Source organism: Carassius auratus, chromosome 28, assembly GCF_003368295.1.
Source record: "Carassius auratus strain Wakin chromosome 28, ASM336829v1, whole genome shotgun sequence".
Classification (NCBI taxonomy): domain Eukaryota; kingdom Metazoa; phylum Chordata; class Actinopteri; order Cypriniformes; family Cyprinidae; genus Carassius; species Carassius auratus.
Genome location: NC_039270.1, coordinates 19,595,000 through 19,607,765, shown reverse-complemented (window position 1 = coordinate 19,607,765; position 12,766 = coordinate 19,595,000). Strand labels below are relative to the sequence as shown.

Genomic DNA, 12,766 nt, shown 5'->3' with positions numbered 1-12,766 from the left:
TTATAATATGGGGTGGGGCACATGGAAATGAATACAGCTGCATATGTAACTGAACAGACAATGAAAAATAATAATTCTTTCAGTGGACATTTCTGCTCCTTTATTCATGAGTACTATAACAGTTATAACAATGATAATCAGTTGACTTTAAAAGGCATGCAAAGGCTAGCTCTCAACAAGTCTTCCCAATGGTTCCAGCACTGGAAATCTCACACTGCTTTAAAAAAATTATCGAAGGACTAAGGGAAAGAACACAAATGTACAAAAAGTATCATGGGTAAACAACATAACTCTCACTCAATGCATTTTTCTGAGTCTAGAGCATTCACTAATTCAACCATTTCAACAAAACAAAAACAAAAAACAATTGCATATATGTTCTGGACACATTCAAAGCAGATAAGTTTGATTTAAATTAGAAAATCCTGTATATATTACAAAATACATACATCATTGCCAGATCTATGTAGGTTGCTACATGCACAGTACAATATAGAATTTTCATCTTACTTATGATTTACACACACATGGATTAAATTCACTTTCTGATGTACACTATCAAGCAAAGGTCTAGACACACTTAAGTGGTTCTGATTCTGACTATTATGACTACTTTATATATTGGTAGGATTACAATTTTCTCCATTTTAAAATAATAGTTTGGTCAAAACTATGAAACAGCACAAAAATAAAGTTTGGGGATTATGTAGTGACAAAAACTATGTTCTATTTGTGTGTGTGTGTTTGTGAGAGAGTTAAAAAGTAATTTAATTTAAACAGAGGAACACAGATTTAATCAAGTGTGTCCAAAGTTTTGATTGGTAGTGTATCTTTAATTATAAAAGAGCATTTTTTTTCTTTATGATGAAAATTTCAACAGAATCTTAAGACATAAACTAGCCTGTCTGCATAGCCTTCTAATCACCTGTCCCATAAACCCTTCAAGGCACAATTACTTCAGTCTTTCTGCTTCGCATTGTAAGAATAATAATGACAACATATCAAGAACTCTTTACTCAAGCTGTGCTTGAGGAAGTGAAAAACAATGTTGTAACTGATTTCCTCTTTATTGGCAAAAAATATTACACAAACAATTCACAACGTTCTCAAAGTGCTTAAGAGAACTTTTATGCCTGTCATAAAAAATACACTAGAGGTATGATTTAATTGATGTAATAACATGCAAACAAATGTATGCATCCTTTCATGCTACAGAATTACTTCACCATAATTCACCCTAAAATCAAAAGAAAAATATACAACATTATATTTCCAGCATAACAATCGGAAGTGCTCGGATGTATTACTTATTAGTTTGTTTGTAATTCTCTACAATCTAAATACTGTAATACAATAATGAGAATATCTATTCATAATACTACAATAAAAACAAAAAATCTGGAGGACATGCGTTTTTATATTCTTTCAAACTTAATTTTCTTTATATAAAATATTCATTATTTCTTTTAATTCATTCATACAAAAATATTACCATCTATTTTATCTTTTTCTTTTGAATTTGGGGTGATTCAAACATGTTCTTGACAGGTTTCATGAGCTCTAGAATGCATCTGCAGAGTTAAGGTGTGAGTTTAAGCTCAGGTAAGCTGTGTTGTGGGGGATTTTCTGAATGAGTGATCGAGCTGAGGACTTGCTTATGGGTCCGCAATGTCCATGAACTCTTTTGATGGAGGGGCAGATCCACGGTACCAGGCACAGCTGCTGTCATTCCTCTTAATGCAGTTATAGTGCTGAGCCTGGGTCCCCTGAACTGTTCCCTCCAGCACCCAGTCAGTCCAAAGACACTCTTTGGGGTCATTAATGGAACAGGGAATCATGGGACACTGGACGACCTGCACAAAGACAAGAGGAGAAGAACCGTGAGAACGTGAAGATTGAAGATGGATGGATGGATGGATAGATAGATAGAGAGATAGAGAGATAGAGAGATAGAGAGATAGATAGATAGCAATACCCTGCAATCACAGCCCATCTGGTAACGCTGACCCAAACTCTTCCTCTGTGTCATACTCAGAGACTCCCAAGATTCAACGTAGTCGCAAAGATTTATCCGCAGTGTGCCATTTGAATCCATATTACCTGTGCAGATTAATGAAACAGTGTTGGTATAAAGCTATCGCTTCTACAGTTTACAGAAGCTAATGCTGTTTCTTGAACACTATTTTTTCACAACATAGTAATATAGTAGTCCCTCTTACCAGTAATCAGGTATTCCTTTTTGCCATTGCTCTCGAGATTGACCCCACACAAAGATGAGGAGGGTCCCGTGAAGATGGTATCAATGTCTCCATCAGGGCCCTTAAACATCTAGTGAAAGAAGATGACACGAAGCAGTTAAAAGACAGAGTCTTGGCTTTCTCTTTTGGTTTATCATTGTAAACATGCTGCATTCATGTGTCGGATTACTGTTATTGAAATATTATGGTTTGTAAAGACAATTAAAGTATTTGTGCCACTATTATTAAAATAAATTATAATAATTGGTATGCCTTCTTTGTTTGCAAATATTTAGCAAAGAAAATAATTGAAATATAAAGATAGGACATATGAATAATTTATGTAGCTGTTAAGTCTTTTAAAGTCATTAACAACAAAGTCAATCATAGACTTATTAGAAAAATGTGCCTTTGGCAAAATGATACTAGGTTGCTTATTGCGCATTTTGTGACACTTTCAAAGTGACATGTCTAGCGAGTAGTGCTAACAACAGCCTATTTAATTTTATCCGAAATGGATTAGCTTGAATCTGGCAGTTTCATTACAATGGTTGTTGTATGTGTTGCAGAAGTTCGGAAATGAAATGTCCGGTGAGTGGCGCTAATCACGTTTGCATACTGTATATCATACCACCTAAACTGAACCTAACTGTTGTTAACAAAAACAAACACTTTTGCTGAAGCAACCATGCTATTTTAACTTGCTTGTTTCTACAAGTTCTTAAGGTTTTTATTTTAATTTTAAATGAGGTCCATTCCTAAGTGCTTTCCTAAGTGCAATGCTGTACCAGGTGAGCTTTCAAGCAAGTTTACTATGCCAGAAAAGCCACAGATGAGAAGATGGTGTTGCAAATGTCAAAATATATTAGTTTACAAATTTATTTTTGAAGCCATTACATAGTATTGTGCAAGGAATTGTGCAAAGATAAATCTTTATTAAACAATATAGTCCCTAAAATTTCTTTGAAAATGAATAAAAGTTGTTAGAGTTTTACTGCTACTAGGGTTCATTTGAACCGGAAACTGCATTCACTTATAAGTATGTTTTTGGAGTTTTGGTTGAATGTTTTTCTAATGAGGCTACAGTATGTTGCAACTTGGTGAATCGCAGTTACTATACACAAGTCATAATTAAAGTAATTCAGTGTTTAGTGTTTAGCTTCCTGAAAATAAAATCAGTGTAGGTTTTAAACAATGAAACAAATATACTCCACTAACCTTTATCTGTTTGATGTCATATTGGATCATTTTGATTGGATAGCCATAGGCATCATTGCCGGTGACCACCTCCTTTCGTCCGACTACTTTGGCTCTGATCACTACAAAAACAAAGAGAGAAAACCCCATTCAAATATAAACCATTTAACTTGAAATGTTTCTTGTACATTCTAACCCACTGTTGACCTAAATGGGTGAACCTTAAATTAAAGAGTAAGATGGTTTAATACAGGTGCTGAGTGTTAGAGACACATGAGTATTTGATTAGCGGAGGGCAGTGCGAGGAATGTGCTCCCAGCCTGATATTCAGGAAGCCAGTCAGCAGTCTGACTCTAGCAGGCAGTTTGCCCCCCGCTCGCCCTGCCGCTTTAATCTCCACCCTCACCCTGCCTGTTCCCCTTAGAGCTGCTGACATACAAATACCAAATGCTCAGCCCAAATCCATCTCTCCATCAATAAGCAAACTCAGGATCACATGCTTTTAACAAAAGAGACATTGAAAGACTAGACTTTTCCATGAGCGCTGCTTACTTCGGATTGCTAAGACGGTTGCTAGAGCATTGCTGGATGGTTCCCATGGAGTTCTGTGCTGGAGTAAGGAATTGCTTTGCATTAGAAAGGTCGCTGGCATGTATTTTTTATCTCACTGCTGACATTTGTTGGTCCAATTCAACCATACAAATAAGATTACATGACTTTAGTTAAACATCACATTTGTGTGTGTGTGTGTGTGTGTAAATAACAGTTTTATTTTTTTATTTACTTTTTATTTTTTGTTAGCAGGCCCAATCCAGGTAAGAAAAAGTAATGCAAAACTAATGTAACACCATAAAAAGTCACTAATGCTATTAGTTTATTTTTAGGAGTAATGCAATATTTTTAAAAGTAACTTTGCCCAAAGTTTGTGTTTTGAGTAAGATTTTAATTATAACTTTTACTATTATTCACCTGGATGCATTCAATTGATCACAGTAAAGACATGTAAAAAAAAAAAAAAAAATCTATTTCAAACTAATTCTGTTATTTTGAACTTTTTGTTAATCAAAGAATCCTGGAAAAACAAGAATGGTGGCACTTTAGAATAGGGAACACATATTAACTATTAAAGAGTTTTCCCCTGAAACAAACGCCTAATTGGCTGCTTATTAATAGTTAATAAGATAGTAGTTAACTTTAGCTTTGGGGTAGGATTTAGAGATTGATTATCTTTATAAGTACTAGCAAACAGACAACATGCTAGTAATATGCATGCTAATAAGCAACTAGTTAATTGTCCTCTAAAATGAAGTGTTATTAAAATAATTATCATGGGCTACCCAAAAATATGAAACAGCACAACTGTTTCCAACACTGATAGTAATAAGAAACATGTATATGATGCTGAACGAGTAATGAGGCTGAAAATTCCTCATATAGGGATAAGTTAAAATATATTCAAATAGAAAACCGATAGTTTCAATGGTAACTTACCAATATTTGTTTCTAAAGTATTAGTTTCTACAGTATTTTTGAGCAAATAAATGCAGACTTATTAAGCATGAGAGGATTCTTTTGAAAACAGTCAAATATCTTGCTGACCCCTAACTTTTAAATTCTACAGTAGTGTATAGGAATAAGAAAGGTAAAATATCCCTATAAAACACTTCCCAGTTATATATTGGCATTTCAGAGAGCCCATAACCTACATACCGTGTGCATATTTAGGCCCAAACACAGAGTGTCTTTTCTATTGGCCACACACTCAGAATGCCACATACTGTACACCCACAGGATCCCAGTCTCAAGTGAGGCATGCCTCCCTCATCAGTAACTACACACACATACAGGGTTTATGCTGGTTTAATCACAGCCTCCCTTTTCCACACATTCGTTCCACACCGAAGATACACACACAGTGTGGGTGCTGTTTTCAGCTCCAGGTATGTGAGGTGAAACGAGAGCCCTCCACATTATTCATTTACACAGGTCACGTGGGACACCGTACACATGTTAAGGGGGAACCTACAAGTCACCTCTAATCATCTATTGCAGGAAAAGTTAAAACGGCCCATTTAACAACTCGCAACTTTTTTTCTGAGAGTCATTGTGTGTGGTGTCATTATATGCCCGACACTGTTATTAAACTGAACTGAATCAACACTGAGCTGAATAATGACACCATTGCCTTGTAGAGCTGCTTTACTGCTGGACTGAACATGTTTCATAATGGATGAACACTATTAACAATTTAACTGTTATTGAAACTAAATTGAATCCACATTGAATTAAATTAAGCTGAAGGTTGCATAGAAGAACCTTTTTTTTTTTTGTCTAAATGATTCCATAAAGAACCTTTAACATCTGAAGAACCTTTCTGTTTCACCAAAGTGGCGAAAGGAGGTTCTTCAGATCCTAAAAAGGTAAGAAAGAGCTGGTTCTTTAAATAACCTTTGACTGAATGGTACTTTGTGGGACCAAAAATGGTTCTTCTATGGCATCACTGTGACAAATCTTTTAAGCACCTTTATTTTTAAGAGTGTAGGCTGAATTTAAAAACCATTGGGCCGAGGTCATGTAGGAGTTTCAAACAGTCAGCATCATGGTGCTGCATACATGAATGGGATTACCAATTCCTGTGGTGGGCACCAGATGTTGTTTTTTAGCAAATCACTAAATGCATAGGTGGGTGTGCGGTCTCGGGGTACACCATGACCGTGACTGCCTCCAATAGCCCAAGTCTCACCATTGCAAGTCATGTAATGACCGTCGAAGGTGCACCACGATATGTTGCTAGCATGTGGCAATACTTTCCCAATTTCTGAAGCTGTAATCAGTCGGTTGAAAGAGGTCTCTTGACTACAACTACAAACAATGGAAAACGCACAGGTCATGTAATGGCAGGGTACTGAAGGGACACTGAAGGTCAGAGCATCAGAGGCAGCTTAAACACAGGGACGCAATAAAGCTAAAATCAGGTCTAAGATTCCCTCCCATCGCTTCAACATTATTATGTTTCCAAGTATGAAAAGTGCTACACATTTGCACAGCTATCAGTTGATAAGACTGCTTAATACCATTGACATTTTAGAGCGAAGAATATAAAGAGAATAATGCATTCTTGCATTAATTTTGTGGTTATTTAATGTCACACCTTGGTGTACTGTTACACAGAATTGAACAGGTGTGTTAATTTTTTTTCTAACGACTTACGGATGTGACTCATCAAATCAGAGCTTACCGTCAGAACCACCTTTTTTTTTAATCATCTTAGTTCATTGTATCGTTTTGGGTCTTTTGTTTAGAACTCGCTTATTATATAATGTAGCACTCATCAGTTATGTGTTATGAAAAGTCTTATCCTTTAGTTTTTGCCTAAGAAGCTCCAAAAAATAAGAGCGAGAGAAAGCGAGAAAATAATCTAATTAGATATAAAAAAGCACCTTTCAGTGTTTTTTTTTTTTTTTTTGTCTATCTAGTAATATCAACACTTTTACTATACTGTGAGTTCATGCCATTGATTAACAACATGTGCATATGGGTTAGTTTTGGGTAGTTATGGATAATGTACTGTGTTCTGCCATAGTAAGCAGCCTATAGCCTATGTATCGAGTCCCAAGGACTCAGTCGAGAAAAATCAAAGCTAAAATGCTACACTGTTTTCAAGATGTTGTGTTCTTTTGAGAGCCCTGTTATATTCATAACAGCACAGCTCATATACATTTTTACCATTCTGAACCTAGAGGTCTCTACATCCGAGGTTCTGTCCACTCCTATGAATGAAATCTTACATAAATGCAAAAAATGCTGGTTCCCTTTGGCATTTGAAACGCAATAGTATTGATTCAGTCCAAATGAAACGAACATAAAAGTGTATAGTATTTTTTAGAATAAAAGAATCTGTATAACATAGTTAGACATGCAGAACTACGCACATGAGATTGCATTGATATACTATAGACATGGATATGAAACGGTTAAAAGCATGGAATCTTACCGACATCCGCATTGCAATACGCCTGCTGAGGATGTTCTGGAGAGCAGCTGCAGGCTTCGGCGAACTCAGCGGCTCCGCAGAGCACCAACAGCAGCAGAGCAACACAGCGCGAGCGGCTCATCTTCAGCGGAGCGAGGAACAGACTAGAAGCAAACGCGTACTGGATTTCCAAAAATCAAGACCGGCTGCCTTTGAAACGCGGACTTCACAAAAGGGTGAGACGAAAACCTGTCAGGAGAGAAAGTGCTAACCTGATGAGAAGGCTGTAGTGTCAGGACAGCGTGCGCTCTGCTTTTTATTCGCATCTGAGCTCCGCCCATATGACTTTTTGTCCCGACTTAGTCATCATGCCCTCGTTGATTAGATCGTTTACTCATTTTCTCATCGTCTTTACGTTAGCAGAGTGAAAACAAGGGTGCTATTGTGAATTAATGACAGTATTGCAGCAAAGGAATTGGGTAATGGTGAGCCTCTGACGTCTGGTGCCCCATTGACCTTACAATGACCACTGACTTCCCTGGATTAAACCAGTTACTAAAGACTAGCATTATTACTTATCACATTCTAAATAATACAAAATATTAAATATCAAATACATAAGAAGCTGAGCCACACCTTGTTTCTAAACTTGAACAAAATTAGTGATATATGACTACAAATGAAGGGGTCATCCATTTTATTCACTCCATGATGAAAAGAGGCCCACGTTTGAGTACAAAGAGTAATCTTTACAGACGATGACAGACAATCTGGAAAAATTATCACACGTGTTTGTCTTTGTATAATACTTTTAGCAGCTTTATTCTGGATGACACACGATTGTTAGAATGGTAGAAGTGGGGTAATTCGGGCCAAAAGTCATGGGGTAAACTGAGCCAGTGCCTTGCCCCTTCTTATGAATAAAGAGTATTATTTTACTTTTATCCTACATTATATTTCATGGAATTTAGACCAAACATTTAATTTTTTTTTTTTTTTTTTACTGGATTTTGCTATGATTTTTAAACAGGCCTTTTTATGAAATTGTATTTGCCTGCAACATTTATAAAGTGGGATGATGAGTCTTAGCCCAGTTATGTGATTTTAAAAAATGCCTTCAAAGTTGTAAACTGTATCTTTAAATCCATACATCCATTCTATAATCTAAGATGGGGCAAAGTTGACTATTTTATAAATAAATATTTTTATATAATGTTATAGAATTGCACATGGAACGCTCTAATTAATGCAACAATTTAATAAATGCAATTGCCAGTTGAATAAGACATGCAAATGAAACTTGTCGCTAGTCTATAAATCTACGCGTTTTCTTGTGTGTGTGCGTGTGTGTGATCATTTATTTATCGTTCTTACATTTTATGCTTTATTCACAAAACGGGATTTATTCCCCTTTCGTTTGACACACGCGTGCATGATTGACGTAGGCGCGTGAGGTCACACAAGTTCAGATCGTGGCGCAAAAGAATTTCGGATTGTGTGTCCACCCATCAGACGTTCCCAGACTTCCCGTGTTAGGGTCAACCTATGTTACAGTTGCTAGCTGTCGCATATATTGTGACATGTCTTTGACTTGTGACGTGGGTAGGATTGTGCTCCGTTTTTTGTCAGGTCTCGCAGATTATTTTTCTATTAATTGAATATCTTTAAGATGTGATTTGGTGCCACTTAAATTAACGGAACGATATTTCCCATATCTCTGTGTTTGAAATGTTAAGTTTGAATGTTGGGGAAGGAAAATGTCCTTCACACTGTGTAAGGATAATTTGTATAAGTTTAATTTATTCAGTGAGAGAAATAACGCACTCATTTGGACATGGAACAAAAGAATAATTTTGAGAATAAAGGACTGCATTATGTCATTGTTAGTTATATGTAAAGATAAATAAAGAACTAAAAACAGCTGGAACATAATAAAGAAAGTCCAAAGATCCAGGGAAACATTCTGCATCTTCCTTTCACCCAATCCTCCACCCACACCTTCCTTTCTCTCTTTCTCTCCTGATGACTTTCTTAAATGGAGCGTGCCTTAGCAATCAAAACGAATATAAATTAGGTGATTTCAGACATATTACGAAATCAGACAATACTACATGTTTAACCACCTAAAGCTATGTCTGGCCCTCCCATCATTTAGAGAGGGAGACCCTCTTAGTCCTAAAATGAGCTCTAGGTCATTGTTAGCAAAAGCTGGAATAAAGGGGATTCTTCAAATAGTAATTATGTGTCAATTTCCCATAATCTGCGTATTAAAACAAAATGTGGGAGAAAAAAAAATCTCTTGCCCTCATAATGTGTTATTGTGGTTCACCCGTCATTTATTAGTTTGGGAAGTCATTGTTTTAAACACTTCAATGACTTGTATATAATAACAAAAGTTTGAAAAGGGTTCCAGGGAACATAATGTTTTTATGATTTTGGTGACTGCTCATTTACACTCTAGTGTGACAAAATGGTCATTGCTCATTGTCTAAGTAGATATTTTGGCTGGAATACAAGATTCACACCCATACACTTTATGTAAATTACATTTTTAATTATTATTATTTATTTTTTTTGTATATAAAAAATAGAAAATTTACCTTCACATTGCTATGATGTCATTGTCTATTTCCAGCATGTTTTTATGCAGTGGCCAGTAAATTACTAGGTGGCTGCCCACCAACTCGCTATTACATTTTGTTTCTTGATATAAGTGTGGCATAAATGTAAGTATATTATATTTTTTTTTAACCTGTGCTATCATCTTAAATTATCCATAAGATTTGAGACAAACTGAAAAAAGTGAATTGCATCAATTAAAGTGCAAAAATTTTGTTCTTTGCTAATTTCTCTACTTTTTACTATTTTTTTAAGTACAATATAATGCATATTTTAAAATAGGCTAACAATAAATATTTGTTATGCTGTGTCTACGGTGAAGAGTGAGGAACAAGGAGGAAAGCAGGAGAATCTTGGAGAATGCACATAGGACATGAGATCATCATTCAAGACAGCATACCAGACACTAGGCAACAGAGGGTCAAAGAGAGAAGGAAACTAATGGGACACACCTGTGATCAATAGAACTGAATGGGGATCACCTGGAACAAATGATCATAATAAGGACAGGAACGGGAAGAACCAAATAAGGAGGAACATGGGATAAAACCAGGACATGGAGCACATGAGGAACAAATCACAAGACACAGGAACACAGGCCTGACATTACTCCCCCCTCCTAGAAGGCACATCCATGCGCCCCACAACATCCAATTTGGAGTGGTGGGTGCTCTGGCGGCACCTCAGGACAGACACGGGACAGCAGAGTGTTACCCATTCCGGGACTCATGACAGACAAGCCAGTTCAGGGTGTCATGGCGGAGCAGGCAGACTGGGAAGCCATAGAGGAGCAGGGAACTCAGGGGCCATTGTGGAGCTGACAGTTCAGGAATCCTCGGGGCACTCTGCCTGGCTTCAACGGATAGACCCCTACTACCACACCTCCCCAAAAAGATCCTTGTGGAGAATGTTGGTTTCAGAGGCCCACCAATGGCTTAAATAGAGAACTGTGGCCTTCCCTGGGCTTGACTTGGGGACTGGAGACCTCCTTGGGGTGGAAGTGGGAACTGGAGCCATCCTTTGGCTGGACATGGGAACTGGAGACCTTTCTGATAAAACAACCGAACAATAAAACCAAGTGTAACAACTCCAGAGCCGTCCGTCCAGTCAAGTCACTTTTATTTATATAGCGCTTTAAACAAAATATATTGCGTCAAAGCAATGAACAACATTCATTAGCCAAACAATGTGTCAATAATGCAAAATTACAATTAAAGGCAGTTCATCATTGAATTCAGTGATGTCATCTCTGTTCAGTTTAAATAGTGTCTGTGCATTTATTTGCATTATTAAGCAAGCCAGAGGCGACAGCGGCAAGGAACCGAAACTCCATCGGTGACAGAATGGAGAAAAAAAAAACCTTGGGAGAAACCAGGCTCAGTTGGGGGGCCAGTTCTCCTCTGACCAGACGAAACCAGTAGTTCAATTCCAGGCTGCAGCAAAGTCAGATAGTGCAGAAGAATCATCTGTTCCTATGGTCTTGTCCTGATGGTCATCTGAGACAAGGTCTTTACAGGGGATCTGTATCTGGGGCTCTAGTTGTCCTGGTCTCTGCTGACTTTCAGGGCTGTAGAGGTCCTCTTTAGGTGCCGATCCACCATCTGATCTGGATACATACTGGATCCAGGTGACAGCAGTGACCCTCTGATTAGGGTTGTGCAAAAAATCGAATGCGATTTTCATGTACATCTCATCAGTAAAGACGCTCCTGTAATCAGAAGTATATCTCCAGCACGTGTGTTCAGATCAGGGTTGCCAGATTTTCATAACAAATCCTGCCCAGTTGCTTCTCAAAATTAGCCCAATCCCACTTCCAGAAGGTTCCCCGATAAAACATTGCTTCCCGGGGTTAAAATATAAGTTTTTAGCAGGGTTGCCTTGGTAAAATTCGCATTTTAGGGGCTAAATATCACATTATTTGTATTGGGGTTGCTGTGACCCACGGACATGAAAAACAACCACCACAGACTTGGCAACACTGGTTGGCATTTACTACACAGAGCCGTAATTCACTGACAATCTACACAAAATCGATGTTAAAATCGCAGGCGATTCTTTGTCTATTTTGAAAGCGATTTTGTGTTAGTTGTCGGTAGACTACGGCTCTGTGTAGTAACTGCCGCTCCACCTGAACCAGTGTTGCCAAGTCTGCGGTTGTTTTTCATGTCCGCGGTTTGAAGCAATCCCAATATCAATAACGTGATATTTAGCCCCTAAAATGCTAATTTTAACATGGAAACCCTTCCCAAAAATTTATATTTTAACCCCGGGAAGCTATTTTTATCGGGGAACCTCCCGGAAATGCGATTGGGCTAGTTTTGGACTACTTTTAAGAAGCAACTGGGCAGGATTTGTTGTGAAAACCTGGCAACCTTGATCTGAACGCACAGATATATTTTTGAGATGGAAAAATGCAGTTTTACAAAAGCTAGAAACATGGCTTTCTAAGGAAAGATTGCGATAAAATAGCACACCTAGGTTCCTAACTGATGACGAAGAATTGACAGAGCAGCCATCAAGTCTTAGACAGTGTTCTAGGTTATTAAATGCAGAATTTTTAGGTCCTATAATTAACACCTCGGTTTTTTCTAAATTTAGCAGTAAGAAATTACTCATCATCCAGTTTTTTTATATCGACTATGCATTCCATTAGTTTTTTAAATTGGTTTGTTTCACCGGGCCCCGGAGAAATACAGAGCTGAGTATCATCAGATTAACAGTGAAAGCTAACACCATGTTT

At 37.4% G+C, this 12,766-nt stretch overlaps 2 protein-coding genes across 2 annotated transcripts in view; both read right to left on the bottom strand.

Moving 5' to 3' along the window:
- Nucleotides 1-12,766, bottom strand: part of LOC113047539 (uncharacterized) — a 402,993-nt gene that overhangs the window by 146,762 nt on the left and 243,465 nt on the right.
- Nucleotides 86-7,712, bottom strand: timp2b (TIMP metallopeptidase inhibitor 2b). Its single transcript, XM_026208953.1, has 5 exons — nt 7,429-7,712; nt 3,456-3,556; nt 2,220-2,328; nt 1,976-2,100; nt 86-1,853 (listed from the first exon to the last, which is right to left on the bottom strand). Exons 1-5 carry the CDS (start codon nt 7,547-7,549, stop codon nt 1,656-1,658), a joined length of 654 nt encoding a protein of 217 aa, XP_026064738.1. The 5' UTR covers nt 7,550-7,712; the 3' UTR covers nt 86-1,655.